This window comes from Alexandromys fortis, unplaced genomic scaffold (genome assembly GCF_014885135.2).
Source record: "Alexandromys fortis isolate MF-2015 unplaced genomic scaffold, M_Fortis_MF-2015_v1.1 scaffold_1, whole genome shotgun sequence".
NCBI classification, from domain to species: Eukaryota; Metazoa; Chordata; class Mammalia; order Rodentia; family Cricetidae; genus Alexandromys; species Alexandromys fortis.
Genome location: NW_026067927.1, coordinates 41,494,476 through 41,515,169, shown reverse-complemented (window position 1 = coordinate 41,515,169; position 20,694 = coordinate 41,494,476). Strand labels below are relative to the sequence as shown.

At 42.7% G+C, this 20,694-nt stretch overlaps 1 protein-coding gene across 1 annotated transcript; it reads right to left on the bottom strand.

Annotated features, from left to right (window-relative positions):
* Positions 1-4,717: 4,717 nt before the first annotated feature.
* LOC126502616 (spermatogenesis-associated protein 31D4-like) lies at positions 4,718-18,234 on the bottom strand. The gene is given in 6 exon segments (XM_050143774.1): positions 4,718-6,085; positions 6,087-6,963; positions 7,208-7,268; positions 7,881-7,923; positions 8,630-8,739; positions 16,941-18,234. Coding segments are annotated over 6 exon segments (3,753 nt in total).
* Between the last annotated feature and the right edge of the window lie 2,460 nt (positions 18,235-20,694).

The following is a 20,694-nucleotide window of genomic DNA, read 5'->3' as shown; positions in this document are numbered from 1 at the left end:
GCACCAGGCCTTTGGGCATTCTTTGCTCAGGCTTCCCTAAGCTATGCCTTCATTCTTTAGTTTACCATCTGAATCTTTTCCTTAGCATATCTGCCCATTCACTGCCACTACTAACTAAAACAAGCCTAGAAAAGCCAAGCAATAAAGCCTCATCCTCCCTCAACTCTGATTGCATACCTTTGTAGGGATCCCATATCCCTTGGTGGTCAGACTTACCCTGGAGTTAGCCATCAGACCTTGAAAGGGAGGAAATGAAACATCACAAGGAAATTCTCCTTGAGGAAAAGGCAAGGAAATGGGGGTGTGCCTAATTGGGTAGGAAAATGGGGGCACGCCCAGTACAGGGATACTGGAGAGTAAGGATGCATCCCTGAAAGAGAGTGACATTGCTATGGCCTTGACGCTGCTGAGGAATGTCAAATCCTTCAGGGGAAGTAGAATTTTATACCTGGCCTTCAAGTACAAGGGAGTAAGGGCCTTTCTGGAGGTGGGGCAGCAGCCCTCCTGGGATTTCAAGGAGGAAGAACAAATGCACAGAGAACCTGAAAGATTGAAGTGAATTTGTGGGTTTGGGGGGCTAGGATCAGGTCAAAGGGATAGAAATGTGATTTGTGGCTAGAAGTCTCAATGGATGTGGAGGACTAGAGCATTAGTCGAAAGCAGATAAAAACTGTTCTAGTAGCTGGATGAAAACCAAACATTAAGTCAACCATGCTCAAGTTTCTACTCTAGGTTAATACTGAGCATCATCCTCACCTACTCCCAGGGGCCCCATTCTTCCTATGAACCTGGTCCCTAATGTTTGAAGCCCAGACCACACCTGCCTCTGTCCACACTTGATATAACCTTGTCAGTTTGGTTGACCCAGGACTTAGTAATCAAGGAAAAATTAAAACAACAAAAATGGTCTTTTGGGCCCATTCTTTGGGCAATTGTACCAGGCACAGAATACTTATATGGCCAGCAGGAGTTAAGAGGCCTCACAATGCTGCTCACTCCAGTCTTTAGAATACTCCATAAAGAGGAGAGCTCCTGCTTACCCCAGGTCTATAGGAACCAGACAGCACTTACGAGGTTCCAATCATGGTGTTGTCTGATGGATTTGTGTTCCCTAGCAGCAGTGTCCCTGTTTTCAGTCTTTTGCTGCCTGTGCAATAGGGTGTCCATCACAAAAGGATCTTGTGGAAACTCAAGAAAGTATACTGCATACAGTCTCAGCCACAGGAGATGGTCTATAGAGTACTTGTCTATCACAAAAAGCCCGTTTGATCCCTAGTGCTGCATAAACAAGGTATGATGACAAACACCTGTTATCCCAGGAGTTAAAAGGTAGAATCAGGAGGATCAGATGTTCAAGACCATTCTCAGCTGTATAGTAAGTTCCAAATGAGCCTGAGATGCATAAAAGCATACCTTAACACACCTCCCCGCAGCACACACACATGAGAGTATCTTCTTAGTTTATTCTTGCTGGAGACTTTTTTTTTTGGAAGAACCTACATCTGACCACAGCTCCACTTCTGAGGTACTGCTACAACTGGTTGTACTTCTATATTCATATTAGACCTTGCTGCTTCAAGGTCTATGGAATTAAGAACTCAAACACTTCACTTAATAACAAGCTTGGTTATGGGGTCTTGCATCAAAGTTCATTAGGACTCTGAGATGTCAGTTAACAAGTTCTCCTTTTCATTGAGGGCTCTAAAGTCTGGGAAAGAGTTAGCCTGACAGTGGTGTGGTAAGGGAAGCTCAGGTGACTCAGTGTGGATTATGAGTTTCTTCACTGGCCCTACCGTTAACATGATGCCCCCCAGACTAGCCAGACTCAAGAAACCTGGGTGTCACTGGGCCTGGCAAGGGCTTTTAAAACCTCAAAAACAAACCCCAATGACACACTTTTTTCAACAAAGCCGCATGTCCTAATCATTCTAATCCTTTCAGAGTTCCACTTCCTGATGACTAAGCGTTCTAAAATATGAGCCTATGGGAGCCATTCTTACTCAAACCACCACAATGTCCTTACAGTCTCAACTGCTGATCTCAACCTATAAGTAGCCCACTGAAGAACACAACCAAAACTCAGCTCTAGCTCAGCCTAATTTATCTGTTACTTGATACCATCTGAAGTACTCACTATTCCTATCCTTGTGAGTAACTACACAGGGAAGGGTATCGGTAGTAAGTAGTGGAACAGGAATCAAATCCCAGAGACTTTTTGAGAGGGCTTGAACACATGTAGGCTTGTCATAGATTGTACCTATATGACTCATGCCTAAGCCTCAGATTTCTAGTAGAGCCTTAGTCTGACCTGTACTAAGAACGAGCACCAGACATCCACTTAGGGAGATAGTATGGTATAAGATCAGGAAGCCTAAGGTTGGGCTTGCCAGACACAAGGTTTTCACCAGACAGGAGGACAGGAAAGATCTACAATTTGCCCTGAACTCCATGATGATGCTATAGTTACTGTTCATACTACCAAAGAAAAGCTCGGTCTTGCTTTGGACTGCAGAGAGAGGCTTTGCATTCCAGTCTGGAACAGATGGTGCTGAGACTGTAACCAAATGCAACTGAGTTTCCAACTTGGTAAAGTCAAAGTCGAATAGGTACAGCTGTGATATCAGAGTAGAACAGGGTTTTCCGCAGCAAGTGAGCACAGCACAAGCATAATCTCAAAATAATGTTTCCACTAAACAAAGGAAGCATGGGGATCTTTTATTTTCATTTTTCGAGACAGGCTTTCTCCGTAGCTTTGGAGCCTGTCCTAGAACTAGCTCTTGTAGACCAGTTTGGCCTCAGACTCACAGAGATCCACCTGCCTCTGCCTCCTCATGCTGGGAATAAAGGCGTGTGCCACCACTGCCTGGTTAGCATGGGATTTTGTTGTGGAGGGCTATATGTACATGTGGACAGGCCAATTCTTAAGCATGATGAGCTTCAGTCATATATATGACTATTGTAGACACATTTTGGGGACCATATTTATCTCAAAGTCTCAGAACACATACATGATCAAAGTGGTAAACAGAAATTCCTCTGGGTATGTTCAGTTTGTACCATAACATTTTAGCCAAAAATAAGATATTTTGAAGCTACATTAATATGAGTTGACTCCCAAGAATGCCTACCTGGCATAGTCACTTACAAATTCATCCCTGAGACATTTCACTGACTTTATGGGATCAGGATAAAGGACATATATTTCCTGAAGGACTGGAGTGCTTTACCTTTCTAGTTAGGGATTGAAACTCTTGAAGTTGAGGGCAAGATAGGCCTTAGGATCATGTGGGGGCAGTCTAACACTGTAACTTGAGGAGATATATACATAGGTAATTGTATCATGAATAAAATAAGTTGATATTTGCACTTTATGTAGCCTAAAAGATAGGTAATGTTCCTTTGAAACACAGTCAAAACAATTAAACAAACAGACCAGCTAGAAAAATAAGGAAAAGATAGACACTTTTTTCAGCTTTTGGTTATAACAAAAGAACTTTCAAAATAAGATTTAAGCTATATAAACAAGCTAAGTAGGACAGTAAGTTAAAAAGATTCATTACTGTTTCAGCTTTATTATTGGACTTTTTGTTGGCTCATAGGACAGGTGTTTTAAAAGCTGTTATATAAAGGGCCTGCCCCTTTAAGATGCTAATCATGCTAAAAAGATCATATCCCAAGTCCCAAGCCTGGAAAAATAAGGCCACTTTCCCCTTTAACTGTCTCCTTCTGGGCCAGAGTTAAGAAGCCATGTTGTGTAAGGCTTCACAACCTCTTCCCCTCAAAACTGCAAGAGATGTATGGGAGGAACTAGGGAGAGGGGTGGGGGTGAAAATGATCAAAGTACACGAGATGAAATTGTAAACAATAAAAATGACAAAATCATCCTAAAAATCTCACAAGAATACTTGTTCTTTATAGGTGACACAACCTAGTTAGGGAGACCTCTGCTCTCAAGGATATGAAAGTCAATGAGGGAGAAGGTGTGGCTGCCATATGTTGGCAACAAGGCTAAGATAAGAGATGGGAATCAGAGCTACTCCCCAAATCACCAGAGACTGAAAGTTCTGTTAGGGACATACCCGACTCGTTGTTCAAAAAGAACCTCAGAGAATCAAGTCACATTTCAGTAGCCCGAAGAGGAAATAAGTGAGAGCAAAACTGACTTGTCCTTTCTCCTGAGCACAAGTCCTATTGCCTGGAAGACAAGCCCCATGGGCAAGCACAGACACACCTTTTCACAACATTTGTTGGGGCAATCAGTATTGTAAATAAAGGATGGAATACTGAGGAGTAGAGAAATTATTTTTCTGATAGGAATTCAGGAAAAGTGTTTTCTGCTTGTAAAATTGAGATGAGCTTCCTGACCCAGAGCTTACAACCAAAGGGAGCAACTGAAGGTACCTGACCCAAATGATACCTATAGATGAGATATCAGTGAGGCTCTGGCTACTGTGAGGCATGGGTGGGTACTGGGTACTGCTTCTGACACAGTAGCTTCTTCTGTAAAGCCACATAGCCACACATTTCTGTAATTTATGGATCTGTCTGCTACTGTATCCCCCCCCCTTTTTTTGTCAGTGAAAGCATCACCTGCACCAAGCTCTCCTGTTTTGCAGGGCAAAATGTGCCTTCTTGGCAGATAGAGGGAAGTCCTTGTTCTGGCACTTGTCTAAGACATATGAATGAATGCATCCATGGTTCCTGTTGCTGTTTCACACTAAGCCCTGTTGTGGACCAGTGAACCTGCTGCACCTGAGAAGCATTCCAGGTGCTTCCCCAATGGTGCAGGGGTAGCCTCAGTGGATATTCTGGGCACATCTGGGCTGTGTTTACTGCCCTCTGACTCTTTCATGCTGGTGTTGTGTAAGACCATGGATGCCTGGTGCAGAACAGGCTTTGTCATTGTGTGTGTGCTCTTGGCATGTCTGTCCTTGTTATCAGAACGTGACTGTCTCTGAGCCTCGTGTTCTTCATTTTCCACACATGAGGTAAAAGGGAGAGGACAGTGCCCTGCTCTGGACGCTGTGCCAGCTCTCTGACCCTTATTGGTTTCATTGAGATGACTCACCAAAGGCTTTTGCAGCGCAGTTTCAAATTTTTCCTGACATTGGCTCACCCGTGAGGTCCCTGAAGGTTTACCTGACAGACTGCCTGGGTGGCGTTGTAGGACTGTCTAACAGTCAGACTGCAGGCCATTATCTGGAGTGCCCTTGCTATTGCTCCATAGTTGGTGTTTTTGAACAGTCTCTAGGCTATGTCCCTTTGCCTTTAACAGTTTCTCCCCGATTGTCTTGCTGAGAAGCTTTCAGGTTTGTTCAATACAATGTTGTGTGGGTCTTTTACTGCCCTGTTGCCTAAAGAAAGAGATCCATGAAAGCCCATAGTTGCTTGTAGATGAAGATGCCTCTGAAAGTTCTGCTCAACGATTCATCCATGACAGAGAGTTACGAATCCTCTGGGGTAGGCCCCAGCGTTGTAGAATGAGCCTCTTTCGAAGGTGGTGCTCAAGTTTCTTCCGGAGCTCACTGGTGAGGGGGAAATTTCCAAGAGAGATGGGCCTGGGAGCACGGGTCTTAGAAGGCTGCAGGATGGGAGGTGGGGGACAAAATTCTTCCTGGGATTTTTTGACCACAGTGGGTAAGCCCCACACTCTTTCCTGCACCTTTTTCAAGATGTTGTATTCTAGGCAGTGGATTGAAGATGCCTCAAGAGGTTGTGCTTTATCCTGGGGTCTGTGAAAATACACTCCACAGATTCTAAGCTGGGATAGCAGAGAAGGTGGCAGCACTGGAATTGGGTGTTGAAGCTGGGTCTGGGTCTTGGCAAGAGGGACAGGTTGGGACTGAGATGTGGACAGAATTTGGGGCAAGTTCTGTGGTTGACTCTCAGGAAAGGACAATAGTGTGTGGTTAGTAAGCACTGTAGAATCTGAGAATCTGTTGAAGCATCCAGAGGTCAAGGAACTGTCAGCCCACACAGGAGCAACAGAGTTCATGGACTCACTGTGTAGAGAAGGGATGTTCCAGAAAAACTGTGTATGTTTAGGCTCTAACTGATCTTCAGAGGTCTTGAGATGGGGGTGGGGGAGACTGCTGGTGCATTTGAAGTCTCCCTGATTTACCTTTGCAGCTCCCCAAAGCATGGGAAACTGGAAAGTTCTGCTGATCAGATTCTTGGATCTTCTCCCAAGTTTTAAATGAATCAGGCATCTTTTGATCTTGTCTCTCAAGCAGTACCATGGAATCAAGGTTGGAAAAGGAAAGATTTCCAGGTAATTTAAGGCTGGTTGTGTTGTTTGCCCATAAGTAAGATTCAGAAGAATGGAGGTCAAGAAACTCCTGGTTAACCAAATGTTCTGGCTCCAACTGGAAAGAGCTGCCAGTATCAGTCTGCTGCTGAATAAATTCTGACATTGCATGCCTTGAACTGCAAATGCCCTTGTTTGTTGGAATAGTAAACAGCTCCCTAGGGCTGCCCACCAGAGATAGAACAGTTGTTGGTTGGAGAAGCAGTTCTGTTTCCTGGGTGGCATGTTGTTGTGGAGGAGGGAAAGTGGCACATGGATGGAGAGAATCATGGTCTAGACAGAATTTAGCACTCACAGGAGGAATAGATTCTGATGGTACAGAGTCACCCAGTGATGAGGCAGAAAGTGTGTCTTTTAAGTGGGCACTCTGTTAAGGTGAAATGATGGAGGAAGAATGTAGAGATAGTTCATGTGGAGGGTCTGAAATTGGATTTCCTGAAGGATTTTCTGAGAGGGGAAGGGACAGAGTCAACGAGGTCTTGGACTCAGACACTGAGGTAGAATCCATACTGGAGGCAGAGGCAGCACCATCTTCAAGGGTGATCTGAAAAAGCAGGTGACTAATCTTAACAGTTGTTCCATTACACACATCACAGGAAGAATCTGGATATAGTAGGTGTCAGAAGTGGGCGTGATCATGCAGCTCACCGAGGGGGCTGCAGGAGATAGAAATTTCAATTCTGTTGTAAAGACCAATATTGAAACAAGGCCTACTGGCCTAGCTGTGGTGGAGATACCCAAAGCCTGTATATCTATTCATTTTTATGCCACCCACACCTTCCAGAGCTACTATAGCCTCTTTCCACAATCTTTTGTATATTTTCCCATTGACTATTCCTCCCATGACAAGAACAAGCTGTGAAAATTCCCCATGATGTCCAGGAAAGGGGGAAGAATCACCTTTGCACAACAGACAGCAGCTTCCTCCATTCCTGTGTTTGTCTCTGGGTAGTTCTACAACCTGGGTAAGTAGAGGTATTAGTTGAAGGAAAGTAATGTAGAAACATGATGGTCACACATGAGTCCCTTTAAGGAAAATACTTAAGCTAGTAAAGTCTAAAAGTACCAAGATCAAGTACACAAGATCAGATTGTCATTAAGAAGGTTCACATGTATGTGGTTTCATGTAAAAAGTACCTTCATGTACTTTGTCCCATGTGATGATGCTCAGAACCACCATGTAGAGCACACAAGTCTTAGTTTCCTCAGAGGTATCTAAGCACCCAGGTGTCAAGCATACCAATAATATCAGGAGGCAAGAGCTTGTGTCCCCCAAAAGCCAACCAAACAACCCCTCCAAAAAAACATGCATTGTCCTCCCTGGACATGATCAGTGCTCATTGCATTTGTAGCACCCATTGTCCAGATGGCACCTGGAGCTTCTTGCCCACAGTAGAGCAGAGAATCAACTCCAGCGTATCTCCCATGTTGTCTTTCTGTGAGTCTCTCCTTTGAAAACTATTTCCTGAGAGACTGTCTGGGAACTTTCCATCTTCAGATCATAGACCTAGTACCTTATAGAAATGACAGGATGGGAAACTGGGAAGAAGATGCCCAACAGATAGGAACCTACCTTTAAATGATCTCCTGCTTCCTTTCTTAGCTGTGCTCTGCTGCTATGGACATAGAAAAATGAACAAGGCATTGTAATTTTTTTCCTGCTGCTTCTTTTCTGAAGAAACACAGATTTCATAAACCAAGAATATTACGATACGTATTCAATGAATGAAATTTAGTTCTCCCCTGAGTTAACTTTCAGAGGTGACCATTTTGTCTTCCCTTATTTGGGAAATTAAAGAAAAATTTTGTCTGTAAGAGCCACATTTGTGATTATCAGTCAAAAATTTGAGGACAGCAGCAACATCGGTGCTCTCTTTGAGACTCCTTTGTCCTGTGGGACAAAGCTCAGGTTTCAGGTTCTGCTCAAGGGCTCCACTCAGCCAGCACTGCTTCCCTGACCAGCCCAACTTGGAGGGTAGCTGGGTGAATGTACATGCAGGATGAGAATGGAGCCTGGGACTGAGCATTGAGAGAAGCTATTCTCCTTCAGAGTATCCACCTTCTAGAACTAATCCTTTGAGACAGGGAATCAGTATTTTATATCTTTTTGGTCTAGAACTCTTATCCGTACCCAGAGTAGTAGACTGAAGATCTTGATGAAAACTTTAGTCCTGTTTTCCTCTTCTGGCAAGACTAATGCCCTAGGAAATCAGTGTTCTTTACTCCCTACAGTATCCCATCTCAGGCAGGGCTCTGGCAGATAGCCAAACTCATATAGTAACTCATTTGGCATTGTAGCAATGCTTATGGGGTTCACCATACATCCTCACCTTTTTTGATGTCCTGATTTTTCCAAGGCGGTGGTAAGAATGGTTTCAATATCAAATACCATAGGTATAGAAGAATAAACCCAACTCCACTCAGAAAGATATCTGATATATATATTTGGTTTTTCGAGACAAGGTTTCTCTGTGGTTTTGGAGACCAGGCTGGTCTCGAACTCACAGAGATCTGCCTGCCTCTGCCTCCCGAGTGCTGGGATTAAAGGCGTGCGCCACCACCGCCCGGCTCCAAAGTCTAGCCATATTTTAATATATCTATTTACAAAAAAGAAGACGTTCTCCATAGACTAAATCACATGGCTGCCTAAGGCATCTGAGTTCTGAGGTTGTATGAGACTCACCTTAGGCCCAGGTATGCATCACAGAGCAGGGGAGAGTCATAGAGGGTTTGTGAGGACAGAGAGAAAGGTGAGCCCTCAGTTCCTCCTTCTCCTTTCTCCAAGCCACACCAGTGACCTCTGTTTGAGACTGCTGCTCCATTTTCCATTTCCCCCTTACCTCACTTCATGTTCCTCAGGGAACTTTCCTTTTTATTCCCTCTGTGATCTGGTTGCCAACTCAAACCTCTTTAGTTTTGGAGTACTCTTGACTTGGACTCAATCAATTCTCCTGCCTAGAGAGTCTGACATGATACCTGGAGTTGCATTGGGACAGATATCAGCAGCACAAATGACCTCTCGCTTATACAGTGGTACTCAACCTGTTGGTAGAGACACCTTTGGGGAGGTTCAAATGGCCATTTCATGGGGGCTTGCAATCAGGTATTTCTGGGGCAGACTGTGGGGCCACTGGCAGTGGCACCAGGATTTATCCCTACTGCTTGTACTGGTTTATAGAACCCATTCTCTTTGGAGGGATACCTTGCTCAGCCTAAGTATAGTGAGGAGGGACTTGGTCTTGCCTCAAAACAATGTGCTAGATTTTGTTGATTTCCCATGGGAAGCCTTACCCTCTCTGAGGAGTGGATGTGGGGTGGGGTGGAAGAAAGATGGAGGGAACAGGAGGAGGGGAGGGACTGAGATACTCTAGACCCTAGCAAAAGTTAGTTGCCCCAACATGAAAAACATGTAACATGAAAAACAATAGTTTGCTTTCTTTTTTTAAAAAAAAAAATAAATTTAAACCAGGCAGTGGTAGTACACACCTTTGATCCCAGCACTTGGGAGGCAGAGGCAGGTGGATCTCTGTGAGTTCAAGGCCAGCCTGATCTATAGAAGCTAGTTCTAGGATAGGCACCAAAGCTACAGAGAAACCTTGTCTAAAAAAGACCAAAAAAGTAAATTTTAAAAAAGCTAAAAAAAAAAAAAGGTATTTTGTAAATTGATGCAATTTAGGATATATTTATTATATTGCACTATACACTTCTACTTCTGATCGAGAAAATTATATATATTGTTTACATTTGGGGGTCATTGTCTTCATTTGCTGCACATCTATTTAAAGGTTGTTTAATTTTATAATGTGAAACTTTAGTCTTTAAGCTAATCAGGTATTAAGAATTAGACATCAATAGTCACCCATGTTTGCCATACTTATAGTTAGGCTAGCCAGGTTCTATAGATGCACAGATATTGTACTCCACATAGAAACATAATCTTCAAGCACTTCAAAGAACTATAGGATATGACATTTAAATAACTCAGGATTCTGTTGATGTGAGACACAATTGCTTTTGGCAGCATTGATCTATTCTTGAGAGAATGTTGGGCACTGAAGACACTCCACTTAGAGCTTGTTTTCTTCTTTGCAAAACTGACCTTTGGACAAAGAACTTCCCTTGCCTCAACTACTAACAGTATGCACACTGTCTAAACTGGACAAGCAGGATACAAGCAAAAACTCTGCCAAACCTTGCCCAAACAGGGTAGGACAATCTTTCAAATTTTCTAGCATCACTTTACAATATACATGGACTGACAGTGGGATGTGAGGGTGACTGGAGGGTCTGATACCCACGGCTGAAAAGTTGGAACCTAGATATTTATATGTGGTAACAACAAAGGGGTGGCCAGCATGACCTGAAAACTAGCAATGTATGTAGGGTAGCAATGAGGGGAAGAAATGTCCAACAGGTCCTGATTTCTAGCACCTTATTTATGGACAAAGGAAAGATCCACATACTTACTTAACATTGTTTTTACAGTTGTGGCTGGTATTGCCTAGGAGTATAAGCTGAGAACTAGTCTGGTGTCTAAGCCCTAAACTCTAGATGTGTATATGGATGTCAGTTAGGTATCTAGTAAAGTCTAAATTTAATAATGTATATACAGTGAAAATGAGTGATGCTCAGCAGGGTGTGATACAGAGTATTGCATATAGGACAGAAGCATAGGGCAGGTTGGATTGAGGGTTCTGACATGACACGAATCATTGTATTTATGAATGCTGAAATGAGCAAGGGGATATGCCCAGCAAGGCCTGATACCTACCATAATATGTGAAGTGGTGGGCAGGAATCCAGTGGGATCTGATTCGTAACAGTATTCACAACAGGGCTGGAAGGGGGTGCCCAGCAGGACCTGATACCTACCGGTGTATGTGGGGTGGGAGCAACAAGGAGTAAAGCTTATAAGTTTATATGTGCTGGACATGACTTTATCTGTTGCTGACCCAAATTGCTTTGCTGGTTTTTATGCCATGCTTATGACCTGTCTTCTGATGTCCCACATAAACTTTAATGTGTCAGGCCCCATTGAGCACCCACCAAATTTGCTGTAAAACTTACAACACTAGTTATCAGACTTTACTGAAAAACCTCATGTCTCTGCTTCCAATAGAAATACACTACTAACTATCATGCCTCGATGCACACTCTGACCCCAGGCAAAACCCCACATACACTGCCAGGTTCAAATCCTGCAGAATATCCCCTGACCCACCACATCAATATACCATGAGGTATAAGCCCTTACCAAGCCTGGGTCCACTGCAAATCTCCATATACACTGCTAGAAATTGGGCCCCAGTGTATAATTAATCCCCCTGATATCTCTCATACACTGCTATGTTATAGGTCCCTCTGGACAATCTCACTTCCCTACACAGAAAGTGCTATATATAAGGCCCTGAAAAACAGTGCCTTCCCTCACCTAAGTCTTCCTAGAACCCTTTCCTTCACCCATATAAGTATGAATCACGCCCTGTTGGGTATGCTCTCCAACCCTATTACTGCCCCAAATGCACTACAAGTTTTCAGGCAATACAATGTACTCCTTGTCATCACATATAAACTTCTAAGTATCAGACCTAACTGCACTATATCTCTACCTGATGCCACACAGACAGTGTAAGGTACCAGGCCAATCTTCCATGTTACATACATAGCTATATATCTGGCCTTGTTAATCAACCCCAAACCCCTGACACCAAAACCCTACATACATAACTAGTTATTAGGACACACACTCCTGAAGCCCCCATACACTATTATTTATCACATACTATTGGACTCCGAACCTCACCCCACACACTCTGCATAGATCGGACTTGCTGGATACCCTCATTCTCTGCTAATATTCCACTAAACTGCTGGAGACCAGGTTCTATTGCACAGCCTTCATACTCCAGGTGCACTGTTAGGTATCAGAACCTTTACACACTGCCTTCCCTGCCTGATATACATAGATTACTAGGTATCCCTTCCACCCTTCACTGCCAACAGATACACACTGCTCAGTAATAGGTCCTTCTGGACACTCTTACCCGATGGCATTCCCCATCCCATAACTATAACTAAGTATGAGGTACTACTGAACAACTTGTCCTCTATCTCAACCAGAACCAACTTCAAGGTATCAGGACCTTCAGAACAAACTTGCCATTGTTCCATATATATATTACTTGGTGTCAGACCTTCCCAGACATCAACTATCCACTGTTGCTGACTAATTTATATTAATAGTTTTGGCCCATGTTGTACATACTTTATATAAGCTTTAGGTGTCAGATTTACTATAAATCTACAGTTTACTATAAATTTACTATAAATCTATTATAATATATATAAATTTACTATAAATCTATCATAATATATATAAATTTACTATAAATCTATAAATTTACTATAAATCTGACAGTGCCCTATAAATAATGTTAGTTTTCAGACCCTACATGATATCCCCAGCACCTGCTGTCTTTATTGGGCACCCTCGTCATCTTCTATATCACATATACTGTTAAGTGTCAGGCCCTTTTGAATATCACCCAACTACTGCTGCACCAAGTGGAGTCACCCAGCAGTGGCTAGGGATCAAGTGTATATGGGGTTTTGATGATGGTGCAAAGGTTTGTCTAGAAAGTCCTGAAACCTAGCTGTATATGTGGGATGGCAGCTTTAGGGGAGTAGGGGAGTCCAGTATGATCTGGTATTTATCATTTTGCATGGGAAGAAGGGAAGTGTCCAGCTGGAACTAATATATAGCAGTATAAGTGGGGGATTAGACTAAGGTTTAATAACAAACTTTATGTGGGTTGGCTGTGAGAGTTGGAGGGTATCTTATAGGGTTTTATATCTAGTGTTGTATGTGAGGTATTGACTCAGGGACTTGGCTGGAATGTCTAATATGTAGAAATTTATTTAGGGAAGCAGCAGGTGTGTGTCTGACATAGTTTGAAAACTAGCAGTATATGTGGTGTGACAATGAAGGTATTGTCGGGGTCCAGCCCCAACAAGATTGTATGTTCCAGAGTAGGGTCATGTGGAATAGAAATGTTGGACAGAATAGACAGAGACACAAAAGTAATACAAAGACATAGAATAGTACCAAGAGGGCAACTCAGGGAATACTAAATAACGAATCAGCCTGCATTTATTTTCCATATGCTTATATACCCCCAATCCAATGGGGGTAAAGAAAGCAAAAGACTGCTTTCACATGACACAAAGGACAACCAGAACAGTTACTTGCTTCAATACTTGAATCATCGAGTCACTATTTCCTGAGTTAAGTATTCTGATGTTTTGGGCAGGATATGCAGCGAATACACCTTAGACCAAGTATCCTGTAGGCAGCCACTCCCTAAGTCAAACCTCCTCTTTTAAAATGAAGGAGCAGGAATACACTTGAATTCTCTGGCCTTTGGTCAAAGTGGAGCAGATCTACCTTAATGTTGAAAACACCAAGTAACTATACTCTGTTGTTCTTTTTTTAAAAAATGCTGCAAGATCCCCAGTGGCAGTAGGCAGCAGAAATGCTGTAGGTCTGGCCACACCTGTTGTCAACAACCTGTTGGGTGCTCTGTACCCTAGCAAAGAACCCAACCACACACACTGCTAGGTTCAGACCTCTGTAGACAAATCCCCATCTGACATATCATATACACTGCAAGATATGAGATCCAGATGGGCATCCCTACCACCAGCAATGCTTCACACATACTGCTAGGAAGTAGTGATCTGCTACCCAACTTATGCTGCCAGTTTTCAAACCCTGTTGAACACCTTCCTGTTTTATCCAGATACAAAATTCTAGGTGTCAGCCTTCATTGGTAATACCTCCACCTGCTGCAATTGCCCATAAAGCCCTATATGTCAAAGCCAGCTGGACCCATGCTCTTATCCCATATATAGTACTGTTGGCTGTTTCAAACATACTCCCATTGTTGCCCAACATACACTAATATTTATCAGGCCATGTTGGATATTACTGATACCATCCTACATATTCTACATATTAAGAACTAATAGACCCTTCACACCTCTAGTCCCTGAGATTTGATGGCTAGCCACTTACACCATTGACGTCCCAGACTCTAGACTAGATATTTATCCTTCTATGTAGCTTTACATGTACTGCTATCTAGCAGGTTTAACAGGAGCTCTCCTAAACACCCCATAAAAAATTCTAGGTATCAAGCCATTTTGAACACATTATTTGTCCTTTCCACTTGTCATCCCAAATACACTACTATCATTTAGGCCGTGCTGACTACTGTAGGATTTGGGTGGGAGTGACTAGACCCATGGTACTCTCTCCTCTAGAGACTATAGGGATGCTTTAATCCAGGGGTCAAAAGCTGTCCTTAGAGATGAGCAGTAGCTTTGCACCTGAGACACAGGTTTTCTTTCTCAATGTCAACATCTCAGGCTAAAGTGTTCATGGCTGCACAGTCTTTACTCATATTCCCAGCCAACCCTCCCTACACAAAAGTGTGCCTTCCTCTTCTGACTCACTGAACCAGCTCTCTCTAGGGATGAGATTAAGGAAGGAGGACGAGGGATATAGGAGGCTAAACCAACAGTAGCCAGGGGAGACTGAAGGACAAGAGGATGTAGCTCTCTCTGGAGATACTGTTGGGCCCTGGGATTTACTCATCTTGAAAAGGATGTCAGGAGGCTGCACAACACAAAAATCTCACCGTCTGCTAATTATATATTATCTTGCTTCTTATGCTTACTCCATGGAGGTCATCTACCAACCTGGTCACACTGGGAGCCTAGGTTCCACAGTCATCATCGACAACTGTAGCATCTCACAGTGAGTGTCTGGTGTGGGACCAAGGCCTCGCCTAAGATTGTGCTTCTAGCTTAGCACAGCTGTGAGCAAAGCTGCTGTCAGACTGTCTTCATGGAAGAAACTGAAGCTCTAAAGGGAAAAAGGCTTTTCTAAAGATAATAAAGAGGACTCACAACATACACCATGTGAATTCAAATATAATCACTGTAGAGATGGACACCAAGTGAGCACCAGCTTGGAGCATGGGCTATTTGGGGACTACATTCTCAATCTGGTTAACCTGTCCTGGGAAAAGTGGGTAGATTGTGATAGTCACTCTGGCAGAAGAACTCTTTCCTCATGTGAGAAGCCCTCTTTTCTTTCCTCAAGCCCTGGCCCAGAGATATGAAGGGAAATATAATAGAGCAAGATAGGGCAATTGTCCTATCAAACATTTGAGGTTACCCCCTATATGGGACTAATGACCCCCATAGCCTAATATATTTCAGTACTTGGTTCCCCAGTTGGTGGAACTGTCTGACAAAAATTAGGAAATATGGCTTTGTTGGAGGAGTTGTGTCACTGGGAGTAGGCTTTGAGTTTTTAAAAGTCCACTCCATCCCAGATAGCCCTTTCTTCCTTGCATTTGTCTATCAAGATATAAACTTTCAGCTACTGCTCCAAAGCCCTGCCTGCCTGTTCGCTTCCAAGCTCCCTGTCATGATCATTATGGACTCTAGCCCTCTGAAATTATAACCTCTTCTAGAAAATCAATTGATAATGCTGTTTTATCAAAGCAATAGAAAATAACTAAGACAGGGCTGGGAGGGATTCTAACTCCCAGGCAGCTTTGGGCATCCTTTTACGCATGTTCCCAATATGCGGAAGATAAAATGGAAGACCAGCCCTGAGTTAAATATCCTGATGACTTGGATTTCTGGTGGAGAAAACTATCTGTTTGTATACCTCCTCTCTGTGCTAGACAGAGCCTCTTTGCTGGGCATGCAGGCACATTGTCTCCTGGACTTTCTGCCTGGTTCATGCTACAGATGTCTCAATCCACACAGGCTGATTTCCCACTCCATGACTCAGTGTCCATGATGTTTCATCACTTAAAAATAGAAAGACATATGAAAGTAACTTTTGTCAACTGAACTATATGGTACTTATTAATTTACAACCCTGCTGTGTCATAGTTTCCTACCTGATTCCTCCCTTCTGAACATCTGTTTCCTTTAGTCAACACTTCGTCAATGCCTCCACAGCCACTGGTAACCATTTCTGTTGTCTATGTCCAGGTCAACTTTCTCAGGTTCCAGATAATAAGGAAACTGTTGCTTTGTCCATCTGAGGTGCAAGTTGCATATTCCATAAATATGTTTAACTATTCTAAGTCAGTTGCAAAGAACATTAGAAAATTCATTAACTAAAATATAGAGGTATATTTTGGTCCGCCACCTACCTCATTTTATGTTACTCCATTCTCCCATTCCACTGGAGCCACTTTCTTCTGGGAAGCATGGCTTCTCCTTTGGGGAAAGAGGCAGCAACACAGGCTTTGAAAACAATTCACCGTTCTCCTCTTCACCCTCTTCCAGCATCGCCTTATGTTGTGGGAAGAGGCTGTGATCACACTCTGGGGCTGGGCACTGGTGGAGTATAGTTCCTTGTGATGAGTGCCTGTGGTTGTGACACTTTGAGGTGCCTCCATGGAGCTCATTATAGACAATGTGTTCTGGGGAGATGAGCTGTTTTTTGGGTTGGTTTTACTCTGTGGTGTCATCTGGGCAATCTCATTTCTAGAAAGAATATTTTTTGAGGATGTGCTGCCTAAGGCCACCACCTTTGAGGTCGTACATCTCTTCTGAATAATGCTTCTCATGAGATGAACAGCTACATGACCACATTCAGAAGCTACTTTAGGAAAGATGGTTCTCTTCTGTTGACAACACAGGATGTCAGGCATGCTGAGCCTTCTGCTCCCCTCCTTCATTGCAATCTTGTCATCGCCATGAAACTTGTGTTTTGCCAGAAAGGTGTTAGTTGGAAGAGCAGGATCACTCCCTGTGCCATTTAGGGAGAAGCGAGCCATGGAAAGACATAAAGGTGTACTGGCAACATCAAACTGCATAGGTTTAATTTGATGATGTATATTGCTTCTCAAGAATGACTGGTGTTTTAATATTAAATAAGTTGCCATGATGTTATTAAATTTTTTTTTATGTAAAGAGTCTCTAATGTCTTTGGGACTGTAGCCCATGACCCGCATGGCTGACACAATATTGAGGTTTGGTTTTCTAGGGAGCATCTCCAAAGAAGATGATAATTTTAAAAGTACTTCACTGTCCTTGAGCCACAGATGTTTCATAATGTCATGTATCTTGGGTCTCTGCTCAGAGTCAATAGTGAATAACTTCACAATGAGGTTGACGATGTATTCTGGAAGCTTTGATGGGATGTAGTAATGTGGATCTTTCATCTCCACCTTCATGTCTTTATATGTTGTTGCTTTGAATGGGAGGTACCCTGTCACCATGATATATAGAACTACTCCCATGCTCCAGATGTCAGGTGTCTTGGGATCATATTCTTGGCCATTGAAAAGCTCTGGAGCACAGTATGGAAGGGTACCACAGAAAACCTTTAATTTCTGCCCCACAGTTACTTTGGTAGCCAGACCAAAGTCACACAGCTTGATACTTCCTTTGCTATCTAACAGTATGTTATCTGGTTTGATGTCCCTGTGTGCAATGTTATTCTCGTGGCAGTACTTAACTGCACATACAATCTGTGTGAAGATGTGTTGGGCCTCCTCTTCCTGCATGGAGCCTACCTCCACTATACGACCTGCCAGGTCACCCCCAGAGGCCAGTTCCATAACCATATAGATATGCTGAGTAGTTTCCATAACATGGAACAGCTTAATTATATTAGGATGATTCAATAATTTCATGATATCTACCTCATTTGTGATCAAGGTAGCTTTCTTTTTGTCCTTTTCCATAATCTTCAGAGCAACCTGTACGTCTGTACGGAGGTGACAGGCAAGTTTCACTTCAGCAAAGCTGCCTATACCAAGGGTATCGAGGATCATGTAATGATCTGTGGGAACCTCCTCCCCAGAGGAACTTTCCTTCAGGTCCTGGTGCATTGTTACCTCCTCGCTCCTCCTGTTACATACTGTCTATCTCAGTATAAAATCACAATACTAGATTTAAAAAAATTATAAGTAAGTCTATGAGAGAAGTTCATAATCATCAAATTCCTATGTAAATAAAAGCAAAAATTCACCTAATTATGTACTCCAAAGTCACAGAAACAAAAGAATAAACTAAATCTAAAACAGTGAATGGCAATACATAGTAACTTTCAGAGATGAAATTAATAAAATAGAAACCAAAAGAACATCACAAAGGATCAAAGAAACAAAGAGTTGGTCATTATAAAAATAAGTAAAATTGACAAACCCTTACTCAAACTAACCAAATGAGAGAAGATACAAATTATTAAAAATTAGACATGAATAAAGGTGATGTTACAGCTGCTAACACTAAAATCAAGGACCCTAAGAGGGACATACATATATCCCCCTGGGAAAGGGAAATAGACAAAATCTCCTGAGTAAATTGGAAGAAGAGAGAGTGTGGAAAGGGAAGTGGAGAGGAGAACATGAGGGAACAGGACAGTCAAGTTGGGGGAAGGACAGACAGGGAGAGCAAGGAAAGAGATATCTTGATAGAGGGAGCCATTATGGGGTTAGCAAGAAATGTGGCACTAGGGAAATTCCCAGGACTATACTAGGATGACCCCAGATGCTAAGCAATAATGGAGAGGGTGCCTGAACCTTAAATGTCATCACTGAACCTTCATCCAGTAGCTGATGGAAGCAGATGCAGAGATCCACAGCTACTGACTGGGCTGAGCTCCTGAAGTCCAGTCAAAGAGAGAGAGGAGTGATATGAGCAAAGGGGTCAAGACCATGATGGGAAAACCCACGACCCAAGCTAGTGGGATCTCACTGACTCTGGACTAATAATTGGGGATCCTACATAGGACCAAACTAGGCCCTCTGAATGTGGTTGACAGCTGCATGGCTTGGGCAGTTTGTGGGGCCAATAACAGTGGGGCCAGGATTTATTCCTAGCATATGAACTGGCTACTGGGAGCCCATTCCCTATGAAGGGTTACCTTGTTCAGCCTAGATACAGTGGGGAGAGACTTTGTTGACTCCCCATGGGAGGCCTTATTCTCTCTGAGGAATGGATGCAGAGTGGAGTGGGGGACGGTGAGGGAAGTGTGAGGAGAGGAGGGAGGGGAAACCAGGATTTATATTAAAACTAAAAAAGATTGTTTTAAAAAATAAAATTTTTAAAAGTTATGTAAAGTTAAAGCTTTAAATGCAAAAAAGAAGCTCATTAGGGAAAATGGGAAAAGGGGGAGGCTCATTAGGGAGAGGGGTCTTGTTTTGAAAAGAAAAAAGGGGAAATGCTGTGGGATAATGCTCTTGTACCCTGTAAAAATTTGTCACTCATATTGGTTTAATAAAACACTGATTGGCCAGTAACCAAGCAAGAAGTATAGATGGGGCAACCAGGCTAGGAGAATTCTGGGGAGAGGAAAGGCTCAGTCTGTAGTCACCAGCCCAATGCAGAAGAAGCAACATGAGAATGCCTCACTGACAAAAGGTGCTAAGCCATGTGGTTAACATATACACAAAATATGGATTAATTTAAGATAGAAGAGCTAGCTAGAAATATGACAGAGCTTTTAACCAAGCAGTGTTATAATTAACATCATTTTTGTGTGATTATTTGGGTCTGGGTGACTGGGAAACATAAGTGCAGTCTCTGTTTACAGAAGGGAGGTAAATGTAGAAGAAGGAGGGAGGGAGATAACAATAAAGATCACTGAAAAAGCCACAATCAATCATACTATTAACTATTTACCTTAAAACCCTATAATATATATAATTCAGTATATAAATATGCATGGTTAGTTGTAATAAACTTTTCTCATCTGTGCTGATGGCATTCCTTCCAAGAACCAAAGACCACCTAACAAAACCCCTAACAACAGACATGAAAAGCCCTCTTTTGAGTTGTTGGCTAGTACTGTCTAAAAGAATTCTAAAATACCCCAAAATATATAGCCTATTGCTGTTGTCCTTGGTTACCATCCAGGGGTGGTAGGCAAGGCCATGTTGCTGAAGATACTATGCACTTCAGAAACAGGACTCAGAGGTCTTTGAGCTCAGATTAACCTTAATTCCCCTCCCAAAGAACTAGCATTCATGGTACCAGAAGGTACCAAGAAAACTTCCAAATGTAAAGGCAACCAATAGTCCTACCTAGCTATGATACCTATGAACTGTATCAGTGACCATCATGACATGATAACCCTATGGATGCAGTAGTGACACACACACACACACACACACACACACACACACACACACACACCTTGGTCATAGTCAATGGTTTCTTAATTGGTCTTAAACCCTGGGCAACAAGAAGGATACCATGTCTGGTATGGGAAACCTAGCTAACTAATCAGTGCTAGCAAAATCATGGTTATTGGAGGAGATCTACAAACACTAAGTTACTAAACAAAC